This window comes from Orcinus orca, chromosome 15 (genome assembly GCF_937001465.1).
Source record: "Orcinus orca chromosome 15, mOrcOrc1.1, whole genome shotgun sequence".
NCBI classification, from domain to species: domain Eukaryota; kingdom Metazoa; phylum Chordata; class Mammalia; order Artiodactyla; family Delphinidae; genus Orcinus; species Orcinus orca.
The window spans coordinates 22672794-22690909 of record NC_064573.1 but is presented as its reverse complement, the minus strand read 5'-3'; the positions used below and the strand labels follow the sequence as shown (position 1 = coordinate 22690909).

The 18116-nt window shown below is 41.8% G+C and overlaps 2 protein-coding genes across 3 annotated transcripts; one reads left to right on the top strand and one right to left on the bottom strand.

Moving 5' to 3' along the window:
- Positions 1 to 1683: 1683 nt before the first annotated feature.
- LOC125961285 (uncharacterized) lies at positions 1684 to 3559 on the bottom strand. Its single transcript, XM_049698144.1, has 3 exons — positions 3361 to 3559; positions 2633 to 3130; positions 1684 to 2194 (listed from the first exon to the last, which is right to left on the bottom strand). The coding sequence occupies exons 1-3, from the start codon at positions 3557 to 3559 to the stop codon at positions 2163 to 2165; spliced, it is 729 nt and encodes a 242-aa protein (XP_049554101.1). The 3' UTR covers positions 1684 to 2162.
- On the top strand, positions 2815 to 17973 carry ELAC1 (elaC ribonuclease Z 1). Of its 2 annotated transcripts, none has more exons than XM_004266107.3 (4): positions 2815 to 2938; positions 8932 to 9096; positions 14510 to 14977; positions 16465 to 17973. In XM_004266107.3, exons 2-4 carry the CDS (start codon positions 8940 to 8942, stop codon positions 16929 to 16931), a joined length of 1092 nt encoding a protein of 363 aa, XP_004266155.1. In that variant the 5' UTR covers positions 2815 to 2938; positions 8932 to 8939; the 3' UTR covers positions 16932 to 17973. The 2 variants fall into 2 exon arrangements, with proteins under 2 accessions (XP_004266155.1, XP_033277322.1); XM_033421431.2 differs by lacking the exon at positions 2815 to 2938 and adding an exon at positions 4402 to 4643.
- Positions 17974 to 18116: the final 143 nt, after the last annotated feature.

Genomic DNA, 18116 nt, shown 5'->3' with positions numbered 1-18116 from the left:
CTCCAGTGGGTGGACTTCTGTGGTATAAGTGTTCTCCAGTTTGTGAGTCACCCAGCCAGCAGTTATGGGATTTGATTTTATTGTGATTGTGCCCCTCCTACCATCTCATTGTGGCTTCTCCTTTGTCTTTGGATGTGGGGTATCTTTTTTGGTGAGTTCCAGTGTCTTCCTGTCAATGATTGTTCAACAGTTAGTTGTGATTTCGGTGCTCTCTCAAGATGGAATGAGAGCACGTCCTTCTACTCTGCCATCTTGAACCAATCTCCCTGTAGCTAAGTTTTTTAAGAGAGCTTTGAATTTCTTTTACTTTATATTTTGATTTTATGACTAGAACAAATGAGCTGTAAAAAGTTACGAGATGATCAGGAAAATTTGAACAGTGACTGTATATTTGATGATGTTAAGGAATTATTGTCTTTGTATGATAATATTATGGTTGCATTTTTTAAAGTCCTTATCTTTATATTTATATACTGAACTATCCACCATCATTATACAGAGATGAATTTTTTTAAAAAAGAAAAGATCCTTAAATGCTTTTAGAAGTGTTTATGGAAAAAATGATACTGTGCCTGGAAATGAAAATAATCCAGGGTTTTTTGTTGCCTTTGGAGGGGCAGGGGTTCTAGGTGAAACAAATTGGACCAGGTGTTACTAACTGTTGAAGTTGAGTGACGATTACACATAATGGTTCATTAAACATTTTCTCAACTTTTGTGTATGTTAAAAATTTCCCATAATGTAAAGTTTTAAAAATGAACAAAAAGCACTGTCCGGTGTTCTCTAAAGCTATAAGAACCTCTGAGGAGTTGTAAGAAACCTTGATTGGGGTATGGGTGGTGGGTGGCAGGAACGAGCCAGGAACCTCTGGAGTGGGCAGATCTATGGAGGGTACCGCTGTGGGGAAGCCCTAGCTGAGTTGTGACCGAGACCTAGCTGTAGAATGTGTCTTCCTGAGCACTTCTTAGCTAGGCAAGTGTCAGAATAAATAACGTTCAAGGTCCAGTTTTTAATACTTTGCTAAACCAGTCCCCACACAAACAAATCCACCTTATTTTTCCATTTCCAGAACACTAATCCAAGTCTCGACCATCCTACAAGAACCAGGTCAAGTCTGTTTCTTTTTTGGGGGGGTGGGGGGCACCTAGCGCAGCTTGTGGGACCCCTTGGCAGTGAAAGCGCAGGGTCCTAAGCACTGGACTGCCAGGGTTTTCCCTAACCCTGTCTTAACTGAGTGATCTCCCTATTTCTATCGTCTTATCACTCCTTTTGGCTTCTCTTTTGTTCCCTCATATTGTTAGTGGCTTCCTGATACCTCTTTTCCCAACCTCAGTGTATGCTCCTAAAACCAGGGGCCATGACATACTTAAAAAACTCTCTCGGTCTTCCCTGGTGGTGCAGTGGTTGAGAGTCCGCCTGCCGATGCAGGGGACGTGGGTTCGTGCCCCGGTCCGGGAGGATCCCACATGCCGCGGAGCGGCTGGGCCCGTGAGCCATGGCCGCTGAGCCTGCGCATCCAGAGCCCGTGCTCCGCAACGGGAGAGGCCACAACAGTGAGAGGCCCGCGTACCGCAAAAAAAAAAAAAAAAAAAAAAACTCTCTCAGCACCAAAAATAGTACTATCCACAAAGTCGGAGCTCAATTAATACTTGAATAAATAAAAGCTTTGAAGAGGCCCAAAAGTAAATGATCTAATGGTTTATTGAGCAAAGCAGTCGGGGTCGGGGGGCTGGGGTGGGGGGAGGATGGGATTTTGATCCCTCTATCCAGGTAGTTTTAAAAACCTCACATCCACAGCACTTCTATTCCTGTTATGAAGCTGTTGGATACTTTGACCACTTTGAGCATGTGAGCAAATACCAGTGCATCTAGCACTACATAGGAGCATGAAATTTTAAAATTATTATTATTTTTTTTTGCCTGCGTTGGGTCTTCGTTGCGGTGTGCAGGCTTCTCCTTGCGGTGGCTTCTCTTGTTTCAGAGCACAGGCTCTAGGTGCACGGGCTTCTGTAGTTGTGGCATGTGGGCTCAGTAGTTGTGGCTCGTAGGCTCTAGAGTGCAGGTTCAGTAGTTGTGGCACATGGGCTTAGTTGCTCCTCAGCATGTGGGATCCTCCCGGGCCAGGTCTCGAACCCGTGTCCCCTGCATTGGCAGGGGAAATCTTAACCACTGCGCCACCAGGGAAGTCCCAAGCCTGAAATTTTGAAAATTGGGATTTAAATCAATGACTGTTTTCCCCGTGGTTTGTAGTTACTACATGCGGTTTAGGCCCCGGCTCTTCACTCGCGCGTCCAGCAGGCAATGCTGTGCGTTCACTAAGTGAACACACCTGCGACGCTCGTGCGTGCACAGCATAGGCAGCCTCAGATTTTCAGCAAACATTCCGCTGTATCCCTGGAATAGCAAAGTGAAATGGAGCGGAGACTCAGGATCTATAGTAACGCTGCTATGAACTCTGATTCTAAGGCAGCGCAAGCTTACACTTTCAGATTTAGTGATTAAGATAGAACGATTCATCCCCACGAAAGAACAGACTTTACACAAAGATATGCCAGAGCAAAGCATCTGGGAGAACACTCTTGTTTGAAAACATTACACGGAAAACAAAAGGCTGAACCGTATACTTTTTCACCTTGGGGGCTCTGGTCCTCACGGGTTACCGCCACCATCGAACCCAGTGCGCTGGTGCGGGCGAGTGAAGGAGAGGGAGTCCCACTGCAGCACAGAGCGGATGCCCGGGGCCGCTGCCCAGCCTCCAGGCGCGGTTGAACTCCGGCGGGAACCACCGAGCGCGGACCTCCGGCGCTTCCTAGAGCAGCCTCACGTGGGCACGGCCGGCGGCGCACTTCCGCCCGCGCGCGTCGTGTCCCCGTGGACGGCTGGGCCTCGCTGCGGGCCTGCGCCTCCCTCGGCTCTTGCCGCGGGTCTCGGGGAGTGGGTGAGTGGGGCAGGGCGCGCCGGAGGGGGGGCGGGCCAGGGTCTGCGCCGCTGAGGCACCCCACGCGCCCGCCGAGCGGGCTGAGGGCGCGCTTCCTGCGGACTCGCGGGCCGGGACCGGAGCAGAGGACCCAGGCCCGGGAGCGCCGGGGACGAGTACGCGCCTTGTCCACCCCCACCCCCAGACGGGGGCCTCAGTTGCCCGGCGCTCCTGCCGACGCCCACCCCTCCTTTTGCTACACTGATGCTGAATTGGAGGAGAGGCTTGGCTGGCCAACGGTTGGAGACCTGGCCTCTGCCCCTGGCTCGGCCTTGGCCGCTCACTCTATCTCGCGGGTCACGCTTTTTTCATCTCTAAAATGGAGGCTGGCAGTATCTGCCCTACCTGCACCACTGGGTGATGGCAGGGTTGGCACTGCCTGCCTAGAAACTCGTTCTGAACCCGGCAGACTTTAGAATCTTCTGGGAAGCCTTCCAAGTGCTGAGGCCCCAGAATCACCAGGTGTTCGTGATATGGAGCCGGGACTGAGAACCACTGGCCCAGAGTGTCAAGTGACAGTTCTGCGATCGATCGTGTGCTGTGTTCTCGCCCAGAATGTGCACTTCCTCCAAAGTGGTTCATAGTCATGAAAAAGCAAGCGGCTGGGTTTTTTTGTTTGTTTGTTTTTTTTTTGTCCAAAAAGACAGGGATCAAAATCTGGTTTGGTCACTTATTTCCTAGTGCTTAGAATGGTGCATGTCACAAAACATGCACCACTGATTAAATAAATTAACTTCTGATTACTTCCGACCTAGTGGAAGAGTTGTTTGGCTTGTTTTTCAACTTTTTATTATGGAAACTTTCAAGTATATACAAAAATAGAATCATGTACTGAATGTACCAACTCACAGTCAGTTTCATCTGGTACCTTCACCCCCACTGGATTATTTTAAAGTAAATCTAAATGTACCGTTTCATCCATTAAATACTTGTTTATGTTTATAGAACACAGTAACTCCTTAAATATGAAACCATCATCAATCTCATAAGAATTTCATGTTACCATCTATCCAGTGAAAGTTTACATATCCCCTGTTGTCTCTTTTTTTTTCTCCCATTGTCCAAATCAGGAGTCAAACAAGCTACACATGCTACACTTGGTTGACGGCTCATATCTCTTCATCTCCTCCCTCTTCATTATTGTTTTTCCTAGTATTTCATTTGTTGAAGAAGCCAAGTCATTTGTCCTGTAATGTTTCTTACATACTGAATTTTGCTTTTTCCGTCCCTGTGGTGTCCTTTAATAAACTGGTATTTAGATAACAGCCTTTTCCAGATGCAGGTTATACTTTTCGGCAAGAAAACCTCCTAAATTACTGTGTACTTCATATTACATCGCATCAGGAGTTGGATTAGGTCTTGTCTCTCTTTGTGGTGTCAAGATTGATCACTGGACCTTTTCCGTACAAATTGTATTGCAGGGTGACTAATTGATCAGGGAATTACTGAAGGATGACAGCTAATAACTACGGAAGGAATGAGAGAATATCAGCTTGGCAACCCCTAATGAAATAATTGGTCCTGGAAATGATCATTAGTGGCTGTTAATGTCAGAAAAAGAGAGACAGCCAGACAGTATGTGCTCCCTGATGGAAGTACCCAATAATACCACTTGTCAAGTATTCTTAGACGATGGGTGAGGGATAAAGATGAAACAGGATTGACCGTGAGTTGATGATTGTTGAAGCTCGGTGATGGGTATGTGACAGTGCACTATATTAATCTGTGTTTGAAATTTTTCATAACAAAAGTTTTTTTTAAAAAAGATTGACTAGTTGACTAGTGAGCTCACGTCAGCCCGATCCATCCATTATAGTTCTCCATTAGCCTTTCACTAAGTGGTTCTCAAAACTGACTGCATGTTAGAATCACAGGGGAAGAATTTTTTTTTTTTTAATTCTAAAACACACGTCTTTTGCAGAATTTCCTGTTTAATTGTTCTGGGATGGAGCCCAATCATTGATACGTTTTAAAAGCTCTCTAGGTGATTCTAATACTCTCATACTCTCCAGGGTTCTGTACCACTGGCTTAGATCTATTATTTGTTACACATGCCAAGTGATTATATTCTATTATACTTTCTGCATTTATTACTTTAAATTTTCAACTTTCTACATTCTGCATATTCTTCCGCCTCTTGCAAACTGCAATCCAATAAGAAAGCCTCTGCAAATATTATCAGAGGAAGTCTTGATCTTGGAAGTGAAAATGTGGAGTGACACATGGAAAGGACACTAGCAATAACCTCAAGGCTTGTGTGGGGGGTGGAGAGATGTACCACCCACCCGCTGTGTGAGGTGACTGTATCCCCAAATGGAAAGGGAGATCAGGTGATACGTAGTTAGAAGAGCATGTTCAGCATTATGACACATTTCTTAAAAATCATCAATATTAAGTAAATTAAATATAAAATAAATTCAAATCAAATAAATAAATGAAATGCTGCTTATTGCAACCAAAAACAATTCAAAGATTTAAAAGAAAAGTTAATAATCTCCACTATCACCACCATCATTTTAATCACCCGTGAGATAACCAATATTAGCAATATGGTGTATATTCTTCCTCACCAGACTGTCTTGTATAATGTAGGGGTTTGGGCATTGTTATAAAAATGAGATTATGCCATAGCCATCTGTAACTTTTCTCACTGTCATCCCTTCAGGACAAGAGTTACAGACCTGACTGAACTGTAGAATAAATAGTTCATGATATGAATATACAATAAAATATTCAGTTGTTTCCCTATTGAGATATATATATATATATATACATATATATATATATTCCGATGGTTTCCAAATTTTAGCCACCTTAAAAGTAGCACAATAAACATCATTGTACACAGATCCTTTATTTCTGTAAGGTCGATTTCCAAAAATGGGATTGCTGGGTTAAAGTATATTGCTATTAGCAGCATCATTATTATTGGTAATATATATTGCTAGATTACTCTCCCACAACATAATAGCAATTCATACTAACACCACTAGTAAAATGCAGGTACCCATTTTCCCTTGTCTTGGTTAGCACTGGATAGCATTAATATTTGCCACCTGATGTGTGGAAAATAATGTCTCTTTTCCTTTAATTTGCATTTCTTCTAACTACTGGGTGACTGAGCACTTTTCATGCTTATTGGCCGTTTGGATTTCTGCTGTGAACTTCCTGTGTATATTCATTGCTTATTTTTCTATTTTATCAGTTTTTTTGTTCCTGTTAATGCATTTACTTGGACCATTTCTTAGGGGCATTAACCCTTTATCATACAGTACAGTTTTCTCCAGGTGTTTTTTTGGTCCTTTGACTTTAAGAATCTTGATATATGAAAGTTTTTATGTAGTAAAAATGTCGTTTTAAAAAATTTCTGGGTTTCATGTCTTGTCAGTAAGGGTTTTCTCATCCCCAAAGTTATGTACATATTTTCCTAATTTTTTGAACATATTTTTTTGGATCTTTCACATTTATATTTCTAAACCGTATGGAATGTATTTTTATATACAATGCAAAATAAGAATCTTGCTTTACTTTCTTCTGCAGAAGTAGCCAATTATGTCAGTGTTGTTCATTAAAAAAGCCACCCTTTTTATCCTTTTGTTGTATATTGATTTCTGTACGTACCTGGGTTTATTTCTGGACTGTCCCTTCTCTGTCACCTCTATTTTTGTGCCAATGTTATTCTGTTTGCTTTATGCCTGATTAATGTAGTAAGTGTTAATATCCAGAAAAGTTAAGTCACTACTCAATGCTTTGTGTACTTTTCTTGCCCATTCTCAGACATGTATTTTTTCTTCCATGTGATCTTTGGGTTGCTTTTGTTCCAAGATAAATCCCACTGGAAATCTGATAGAATTTACATTAAATATATATACGTTAATTATGAAAAGATAGACATTTCTGTGATAGTAAATCTTCCTATCAGGGAAGCTAATGTGTATCTCTTTTGGGGTCTTTTAGGGTCTATTCCTTTCCTATTAACTTTCTAGTTATTTTATAAGACTTAGTTTTCTCTTGTGAGTGAGGGGTTTATTCCTCATTTTTATTTTTATCTGGTTATTGCTAGGACTGAGAAAAGTTTTTGATAGATTTTTTTCCCCTATAGATGATATATTTATCCAGCTTGCTGCCAAATTTTCTTGTTTTAGTAGTTTTTCTTAAACTTAATATGTTTGTTTTCTTCCCTGCCATCAATGTGGATGCTCTATAATTGGTTATATTGATATATAAGTTTGAGTTTGTGCTTATTTTATTTGATGCATATCTCCTATCACAGAAGTATATGAGAGATAGATGTGCCCAAAAGTAGTAAAAGGAAAAAGAGATCTCAGGAGTTGGCAGAAATCTATACTCAACAGGTTATTGCTGATCACTTATAAGATCAGAAGCCCAGGTGCTAACCCCTCATGGACTCTATTATTATGGGAGTGAGTCATTCACTCAGCATTACTGTGTGATATTAGCATTACTGTAGTGTTGTAGAGCATTGCTGTGGCTTATGATGTTTCAGAGAAAGGGCTGCTCACCACGGGCACCAGAGATATCACTTAGTGAGCATAATTAAATGCCAGCTCTTGCCCAGAATCTCACTAGAGTTGTTTATTTATTAGAAAGACTTTTTTAAAAAATTAATAAGCAGAAAGCACAGAGTTCTTATATACCCACTCCTTCCCCCAATTTCCACTAATATTAACATCTTACATTAGTGTGGTAGTGATGAGCCAATATTGATACATTATTTTTTAAAATATTTACTTTATTTATTTATTTGGTTGCACTGGGTCTAAGTTGCGGCAGGCAGGCTCCTTAGTTGCAGCTCGTGGGCTCCTTAGTTGTGGCATATGAACTCTTAGTTGTGGCATGCATGTGGGATCCGGTTCCCTGATACATTATTATTAACTAAAGTTTACATTAGGGTTCATTCACTCTTTGTGTTGTATATTCTATGGGTTTTGACCAATGTACAATGACGTGTGTCTGTCTTTACTGTATCATACAGAATAGTTTTGCTAAAAAATCCCATGTGCTAAATCCCATGTCCTAAAAATCCCGTGTGCTCCACCTATTCATCCCTCCCTCCCTTCCCCCAAACCACTGTCCTTTTTTTTTTAACAACAGAAATTTATTCTTGCACAATTGTAGAGGCTAGACATCTGAAACTAAGGTGTCGCCTGGACCTTTGTTATGGATAATAAAGCTACAACATAAGGAATGCTTAAGACAGAAGGTGACATGATAGAGTTGCCCTGGAGCTAGTGTCCTGGCGTCTGAATCCTAGCTCTGCCACTTACTAGCCGTGGGACCCTAGGCAAGTCACTACCTCTCTGTGCCTCAGCCTCCCCATCTCTAAAATGGGGATGATGGGGCTTCCCTGGTGGTGCAGTGGTTGAGAGTCCGCCTGCCAATGCAGGGGACATGGGTTCGTGCCCCGGTCTGGGAAGATCCCACATGCCGTGGAGCGGCTGGGCCCGTGAGCCACGGCCGCTGGGCCTGCGCAACGGGAGCCTGTGCTCCGCAGCGGGAGAGGCCACAACAGTGAGAGGCCCGCGTACCGCAAAAATAAATAAATTAATTAAATAAAATAAAATGGGGATGATGATATAGTACCCACCTTGTAGAGTCAAACCACTGTGTTTTTACCATTCCCGTAGTTTTGCCTTTTCCGGAATGTCATATAGTTGGAATTCAATTATAGTTATTAATTGACTGGGTTTGGCTTTTTCAACATTTATTTTTGTTTGTGTGAGCAGTCATACAAGGTTTGGTAATTTGTGGTTTTAACTGATTAAGAGTTACTAAAATCTTTCTTCGGATTTCTGTGGAAAACTATTAGAGAACAGGAATCCAAGCTATTCTTAATAACCAAAACATAGGTAATAGTAAAACTCACAAGAACCTGTTTTTGGTGATTTTGAGCAGCGATGTGTAATAATCCCTAAGGGCTCTTCTCGTTCCAGGGTGGAAGATGTCTATGGATGTGACATTTCTGGGGACAGGCGCAGCATACCCATCCCCAACCCGGGGTGCCTCTGCTCTGGTCCTTCGGTGTGAAGGCGAGTGCTGGCTCTTTGACTGTGGGGAGGGAACCCAGACACAGCTTATGAAAAGCCAACTTAAAGCAGGTCAGTGTGCATTCAGCTCTCTCATTAAGGCTGTCTCTTGTTCTGCTTCACTTTCTTGGCTCTCCTTGGGCCTTTTGCTTAGAAACAGCCCTGACAGTTGCACTCCATTTCAGTGCTGGAGCCCTGGCAATACTTGGAAGGCGCTGGGGTATCTGGCCACACCCACTAAACTATCTTTCTTCCTCCCTTCCTTCCTTCCTCCCTTCCTTCCTTCCTCCCTTCCTTCCTTCCTCCCTTCCTTCCTTCCTCCCTTCCTTCCTTCCTCCCTTCCTTCTTCCCTCCCTTCCTTCCTTCCCTCCTCCCTCCCTCCCTCCCTTCTTTCCTTCCTTCCTTATTTATGTATTTACTTTTCATTCTTCCTGTAAATGTTGAGAGCAAGGATTTCTATAGGCTTAGGGCATGGAGGATGGAGTGGGTTGCATCAGACATATTAAATAGACACTGCCCAAGCAAAGGAACATACTTATTTCCACCAGGAGATAGGTATAAGTATCATGAGAGAATACAAAGGGTGGTAGATGTTCTGGGGAGTGAAATGTTCTTTTCCACTTGGGGTCATTCTCAGAGAAGGTGACCTGTGAGTTGTTAAAGGAGGAGGAAGGGTTCCCTGGGCTGGGGAGAAGAAGGGCATTCCAGCCATAGGGAACAGAGTGAGCTTAGCACCAGGCAGACTGAAGAGTACCGTGTTCACCAGAGCCTTGGCCCAGAGTCAGGCAGACCAGGGTTCCAGTCCCAGCGGTGTCTCGGCTTATTACCTGAGCAGGTCAGCCAATTAAGCTTTACTTTGCTCACCTTTCAAATGGGCTTAAAAACTCGACTTAGAAGGGGTGTTGTGAGAATTGTATACAATAATCCCTTCTCTGTGTGGTTGTCTCCTTCTCATCAGTTAAATCTTAGCTCAAATGCTGTCTTCTCAAAGGCTGAACCTCTGGGGTTAAGTAATTTCTCCTCACTCCAGGCATTCTACTATTTTGTGCTATTTTTATTGACTTCTTAGCATCATCAATATCTAAAATTATGTTATTTAAATAGTTGTTTCTGTGGTCACTGTTTATTTCCCTGTACAATAAAGTAAACTCAGTGATCACTTACATACCTAGTAGATGCCCAGTGATATCTGTTCAGTTAATGCATGAATAAGATGTTCAACACTTAGTACAGTGCCTCTCACTTGTTAGGTCTTGATAAATGGTAGTTATTGAAATTCCTACTACTCATCACAGTACCTAGCATTTGATGACTAAAGGAAGTATAGTTCTATCATCCAAGGATTCCTTGGTCTAGTGGTGAAAACTGACATGCAAACAGTCATGGTGTAATTTGCTAAGTAAGAATAATGGAGGTGTTTTCTAACTACTTTTGAAGCACTAAGGAGGGGGGCACTAACTGTATCTGTGTGTTCAAGGAAAGCAACCTAGAGATGGTAACAGTTGAGCTGGGATGTAAGAGACAAATAGAAGTTTCTCTGCGGAGAGAAGTAGGGATGGCCCTTCAAGGAACAGACAACAAAGTGAGCAAAAGTTTCTAGGAGAGAAATGACATGTTTGGGGAATATTAAGCTATCCAGAATTTTGAGTACTTGGCTGGATAGATGAGAGATAAGAATGCTTAAGGAAGTAAGTAAGGGCAGACTATGAGGACTCCTGTGGTATTCTAAGGTATCTGCACGTTATTCTATTGGCAACAAAGAATCATTAAAACATTTTAAGCCGAAAAAAAAAAAAAATTAAGCCGAGCAATGACATGGTCTGATTTGTGTTTTAGGACAGTTTTCCAATGGCACATATATTGGGAGAGAGAGATTGGCATCAGGAGACCAGTTCCAAGGCAGTGGCATTCACCTGAGAGAGAGAGAGAAGATGAAGATGTTGAAGCAGGAAGTAGGGATAAGGATGAAGATGAGAGACTCAAAGAGATACTTATAGAGCCAACAGCAGGTGGTGACTGAGTAAATTCCTAGTCTGTGAAGAAGTGAAGAATTATTACAAGTTACAGGTGATGATGTCCCAGACCAAGATTGGGAGTTAGGAAAAGAGCTGTTGGAAGAAGAAACTAATGCACTTGGGACACGTGGCCTTGAGGTGTACACAGTTCAACCCTGATTATATACTGTCTTATGTTGAAACCCTGAGGTCAGAGCAGGTATTATGCTTTACTTCCCTTGGATCACACAGGGGTTCCTTTCACGAGAACATGCCTCCACATGCCAGTGTGGAGGCTGTAATATTTAACAGTTTAGAGAGTAGGGGTTAAGGTGGCAGGGTGATTAAAATAGAAACAAGTAACTGTTGTGTTAAGAGGTTTGGGTGTAGGGTAAGTCTTCACTTTTTATTTAGTACCTGTATCAGTTATGTAATGCTGCATAGCAGATTATAAATTTAGTGGGTTATTTGCATTTATTATCTCATAGTTTCTGTGGGTCAGGGAGTTCGGGCCTGGCTTAGCTGGATTCTCTGCTTCAGGGTCTCACTAGGCTGCAATCCAGGTCTTGGCCAGGGCTGCGGTCTCATCAGAGTCTCCACTAGGGGAAGGATCTGTTTTCAGTGCCCACTCAGGTTGTCAGCAAATCTTTGAGGTTGTAGGACTGAGGCTGCCTGCAGCAACTAGAGGCCTCCTATAGTTCCTCGTCATGGGGGTTTCTGCTTCAGGGTAGCTTGCTCGATTCCTGCCAGCAAGGGAGAGAGATTCCAGAGCAAGTCTGCCAGCAAGATGGAGTCTTGTAAATGACATAATCGTATTGCATCCTTGGGCCATATTTTACTGGTTAGGAGTAAGTCCCCAGTCCCACCCACACTCAAGGGGAAGGAATTATAGAAGGATATGAACAGCAGGAGGCAGGGGCCATGGTGGTACCCATGTACCACCTTAACTCTATCTGCCACAATACCTTTCTCTAGTGTTTTATATTTTACAGCTATTTTATATATATTTTTAAACAATGCACAAAGCTCGAGCTTTTTAAAATAAAAGTTTGGCAAAAAATAATAATAATAAAATAAAATCTAAGGGAACCTTTAGTTTACAAAATTTTTGTTGACTTAAGAAAAAATTTTCTGGCTTCAGAGAGGAGAGTGATATGGTAATCCTAGAACATTAGCTGAGACACTCTAGCACTTCAAAAGCCCCTGTCTCAACCTGGAATGCATCACCCTCAAAACATCTTGGCTTCTCTCAATAACCCAATATGGACCTATCGCTATTGGAGTCATTGAAGCCCTTTTAGCTTATACTACCTCCTGGGGTAATGGGTTTCATAAGGAAGTATTTTCTGTTTCTCTAGATATACTTCTTGCAAGTTTCCTTGGTCCTAATATGCAAGCATCTGATTAAAAAGTGTAGGTTTGCCATATCTACTTTTTTCATAATTTTAAAGAGTGAGCTTAAGCCTTTTTTTCCTCTAAAATGATTACAAAAAGTATTATAAAAGTATAATTTTTAAAATGATTATAATAAGTATACATGCTCGTTGTAAAAGTTCAAACAAAGCAGAAAAATATAAATAAGAAAAGCCTAAATCCCCCTCTCTTTGGTGAATTTTCTATACATGTAGATATGGTAATGGTGTAGGTGTATTTGTGTGTGTGTATAATTTTGCATAAATGGAATCAAACTATACTTGGTGTGACCTGCTTTTTTTCAACTGAATACTACGTATGAACGATGTATTGCAGACATTTTCCTACAGCACTAAATATCACTGCATTATCCCTTAGAGGATGCTTAGTATTCTACTCCTATATGGATGACATTTTCCCTGGTAACTTTCGTGATCTTAAGTGAAAGGGAACTCATGCATTTTTCTTTTTTCATTTGATAGCTTCCTCTTACCTTTGATAACTGTGGTTGCCATTCCTTCTCCCTCTGAAATCAACTTTCTTGAAAAATGAAATGTTTGTCTTCCCTGAAACTGTGATATCTGTGGGAAGTACCTTTTCTTACTTAATTTATCTCACTTGCTTTGAGTTCACAGATTGTTTTGGTGTTCAGTTTTGGCTGTGTTTTGCAGTAGATAGGGAGAGGCCCAGAAAGTCTGATTTGGCAGTTTTGAGGTCAGCGTGAGACTCAACAACTGTTGTAGTTCTTTTGTCTCTTGAGTCCTCAGGTCACACTTGGGGGCGTGTTGGCAGCCCAGACAGCAGGAAGGGGGCAAGGAAAGGGTTCCAGAAGTCAAAAAACTGCAAAAACGAGGACTAAAAAGAGAAAACAAAAAGGAGCATGTTGAGGAAACTTCTAGCGTGCCTCCTGGCAATTTTCAAGGTTCAAGATCAGCCTCTGCCCAGTCTATTCTCTGCCACAGGGGCCTGGCTTGGTGTAGTAACACTGGGAACACTCGCTTGGAGAACACTGTTACCTAGATGTCACAGGACAAATCCCATCACAATAAACTATTCCTGTTCTTTTATGGCATCGATAAACTGTTCCTGTTCTTTTATGGTATCAAATGTTTGAAATGGGTGGGCCATGAGCTAGGACTGGAAGCCACTGTTATACTAAAAATGTGTTAATTGTGATTGTTGCTTTTAAAAGGCCTTGTGGTGCATCTGAGAAAAATGTTGATGTGGCATCCTGCCACATACCAGGAGTAAATTCAGTTTACCAATGGCTAAATCAAGTTACAACCTAAGTCAGTATGCACTGGAAAAGCTGTTGTATTAGTTCAGATTGAGAGAAAGGGAGGGGCCCACATGCCTTTACATAGCACCATGGGGGATCTACCCTCTAAACTGCACTCTGCATCTATTGCCCACTTCCTCCCCCTCGGTTCTTCACCCCACTCCCTTTCCACCTCCCTCCTTCTCCCTCCTTCCTTTCCTCTCCCTCCCTCATCCCCCTTCCCTTTTCTCCTTCTTCGGCCTCACCCAGACAGGCAGGCTCTGGCTTGGTTAGTTAATCTCTGTCCAGTGTGGAGTCCTTAAAAGGCAATTTTGAATTCAGGCACTGGTCCAGTCCGTTGGAGCCAGGGGAACATTTTTATGCTGGAAGTACTGTTCATATTTGCTGTTCTCAGAGGGAGCAGTAGGGGGCAGTGTAACTGCCAGATGTTTTTAACACTTGTGGCCTATCTGGTAACTTATGTGAATCATTTTGGTACACTTTATCCTTTTTTTTTTTTTTTTCCCCCAGTAAGAGGATGTGTAGGAAAGTACTCTTAAAACTGTAACACTGTGTAATTTGAAGATGTTTTATGAAAAAAAGTTATATCTTATTAAAGCCATCTAGTGAAATAATACCTGTCTTTCTTGCTTCTAGAATCATGTAGAAGAATATAAAGAAATAAGTTTATGGTGATAAGTAGAACTTCTAAATTCATTTTATTGCTTTCTATGTAAGTTGTTATGCATGTTTCAAGTAGCTTTGTATGAGTTTTATTTCTGAAAAATTCCCAAATTTATTTCTCTGCCTCAATCAAAAGGGAGAATTACTAAGATCTTCATCACGCATCTTCATGGAGACCATTTCTTTGGCCTTCCTGGCCTCCTCTGCACAATCAGCCTGCAGAGTGGCTCCATGGTCACCAAACAGCCGATCGAAATCTATGGCCCTGTGGGGCTTCGGGACTTTATCTGGCAAACCATGGAACTTTCTCACACGGAGTTGGTCTTCCCTTATGTGGTCCATGAGCTGGTGCCTACAGCGGATCAGTGTCCTACAGAAGAACTGAAAGAATCTGTACACGTGAATAAAGCAGACAACCCTCCCAAAGACGGACAGGGAAGAACTATCGTGTTAGACTCAGAAGAAAACTCATACCTCCTGGTTGATGATGAACAGTTTGTTGTGAAAGCATTTCGCCTCTTTCATCGAATACCCTCCTTTGGATTTTCAGTTGTGGAGAAGAAACGCCCAGGTAAACTCAATGCACAGAAACTGAAAGATCTTGGTAAGTGTTTTTTTTCCTTTCTCGTCAATCGAGTTGTTAACCAGAGCAGTTAGAAGCGTCATAGAAACCTTCTTTTCTTGTCTCCCAGGCCTAAAACTGACATTTTCTCTACTTACTTCCTTTGCTCAAAGTTTGTTTATTAAGAGAAATCCTTGAGGCCAAAATATGCTATACAGAGCGAAAACCAAGTATCTATTTGAATTCTCTCTTCACCTCCCTAGATGCACATTCTTGATCTGTCTTATCTTCAGCTTTTACTATCTTGGTTGGTGGAGTGGACCTGTTGTCTCAGGTCTAGGCTTTTATTTTTTCATGTCATGTTTTTGAAATATGTTTTCAATGACATCTTTGGCCAGAGACTTTTTGCCATAGTTCTTAACCTTGCAACTCCAACCAACTGCTTTCTGGGTTTTCCTTCTTTATTGACTTTGCCTAGTCAATCAACCTTGATTAAGTTAATTTGGTGTTTAGAACACTGCCTTAACCAGTTTTACATAGCTGGGTTCATCACGCTCGGAAGCAAGCATCCAAAGATTGGCTTGGGGCCCATCAAAGGCTTCATACCTCCTCCATGCTAGGCCATCATGTGTGAGAGTTCTTCAGCGCCTCTCCCGAAGCAGTGTCCGGGTACATCATTCCTCCAGCATACCACCTTCCTTGGCATGGCTACAACAGAGCCTGTGAAAACACGGTGATGGTGATGGTTTTTTTGTGTGTCTTTTCTTTACTTACGCAATGTCTTCTTTCTTTTCCAACTAAAACAAAATGCTAAGTAATGAGGAAAAGTGCCTTAGGCCAAAGGTATCTTTATTATCTAAAAACCTGTGAAAATACTGTTGTATTGGGGAACTTTAAACATGATCTATGTTGGAATTAGTGAACACATTCTGTTTGTTTGTATGTGTTGCCCAGAGTGATGATCAGGTGTTATTCTCGATTAATATGAGACTTAAGCCCAGTTTGGTAAACATGGAACTGCCCCTATCTACAAAGAAGATTGATTATTTATAACTGCCTGAAATTCTGCTTGATGTTGTGATCCAGACAATCCCCTCTAACAGTTTTTTTTTTATTATGTTAGTTTGTTGGTACCTTGTCATTTAAATGGGCTCTTTAATTTTACCCAAAGATGAGCTTATTAAATACAGCACTCTCAAATAATGTTATTCCCATGCACAGCAGAGAATCAAGGCTGTTATCTTGACTGTAATAAGGTTTTAGTGGGACTTAAGAGCTTAAAACTCATCTGACACGTGTGCTTGGAAATGTTTTAAGTACTTGGGCATTGCTAATATCAATAGCCAACAGTGAACTTTTAAAAATGTATAAATATTCCAGTTTTCCACAAGTAATAAAATATTTATAACAATTATGAAAAGAATTGGATGCCTTTTCCACTTGCTATTTGCTGTGCTGTTGAAACAGACTCTCTTAACAAGTCATAAATGCCATTCCCATGACGTGATGTTATCTGCCTCTGTCATTAGGTGTTCCGCCAGGTCCTGCCTATGGGAAGCTGAAAAATGGAATTTCTGTTGTTCTGGAAAATGGAGTTACAATTTCTCCCCAAGATGTCTTAAAAAAGCCTATTGTTGGAAGAAAAATCTGCATTTTGGGTGACTGTTCTGGGGTTGTGGATGACGGAGGAGTGAAACTGTGCTTTGAAGCAGACCTGTTGATCCATGAAGCAACCCTGGATGACACCCAGATGGACAAAGCAAAGGAACACGGCCACAGCACGCCACACATGGCAGCAGCATTTGCAAAGCTGTGCCAAGCAAAGAGGCTCGTTCTGACTCACTTCAGTCAGAGGTACAAACCAGTTGCCTTGGCCAGAGAAGGAGAAACAGATGGGATCGTAGAGCTTAAAAAGCAAGCTGAATCAGTGTTAGATCTCCAAGAAGTGACTCTAGCAGAAGATTTTATGGTGATTGGCATTCCAATCAAGAAATGAAGCCAGTGTTCCTGAATGCATTCTGGTGTGTCTGTGAATATGTTACTGAACGAACAGTCAAGTTTGTTGTTGTCGTCGTCGTTGTCGTTTTGGTCTAAAATTATTTGGGTCCTAACAATCCTAACAAAGATGGAGCTGCACTGCTGAACTAACTCAGCATTGAGAAGGGAGCAAGCTTTGTGATAATAGATCACTTTAAAAAGAATAAAGCCAGAATCCTTCTTCAAGTCCACACTTGACAAAATGATAGACTGTTCAGGTGTACATGTTTTGTGGCTGCTGCCTCAGAGGGTAGCCAATATGCCGTGCAATCCTGGGCTTAGCTTCTGCCCGGCTTTATTGCTGTTGTTGGCAAAGCAGTAGCAGGGCTTGGCCCTCCTGGCTAAAAATGGTATTTTGGCATTTTGTGTTGAATCTGTTCATGTTATTAACAGAATAGAGAGAAATGTAATGAGACATTGGATATGAAGGATTGAAGCTGGCACGTTAAGTCTTGAATTCTTTGCTTGAATACTGAGTGCAGAGTCAGGCTAGGTGTTTATCCTCCAATTACTATTTTATTGAACTTTCCAGTTTGCTTTAAACCTGTGGTTCTCAGTTGGAGGTGATACTCTCCCTTAGATGGAGTTTTGAAATTGTGGGGATGTCTCTTGTCAAAACTAGGGGGGGTTACTACTGGTATTTAGTCAGTAGGGGCCAGGATGCTAGATCCTACAAAGTTCGGTGAGTCCTAAACAGTGAAGAATTATCTCGTCCCAAAATGCATATTGCAGGCCTGTTGAGATACACAGCAAGTTAAAACTTATACTCCCACTGTGAATATACTTTATAAAAATTAGTGACATACTGAACTGAATTACGAGGTAAGTCAAATTCTACAACAAATCCTAAAAAGCTAGCTAAGGGAATATGTTGGAATTGGAACATCTTATCCAATATTATTGGTCATAAATGAGCTATGAGCTGGAGCTTATGAATCTGGAGGTTAAAAAATGATACCTGTCCAACTTGCGTTTACGCTTTCCAATAAATAATTCTTTGAAGCACAATTTTAGTAAATGTTCTTTCTAGAATAGCTTTTCTTCATGAGTTGCCTTCCACCTCCCTTCTGTCTTTCATGGGGTATCTCGGACTCATTTTCCCACAGTATTTCTCAAAATGTGTTAATGGAGAGGTAGTCTCAAG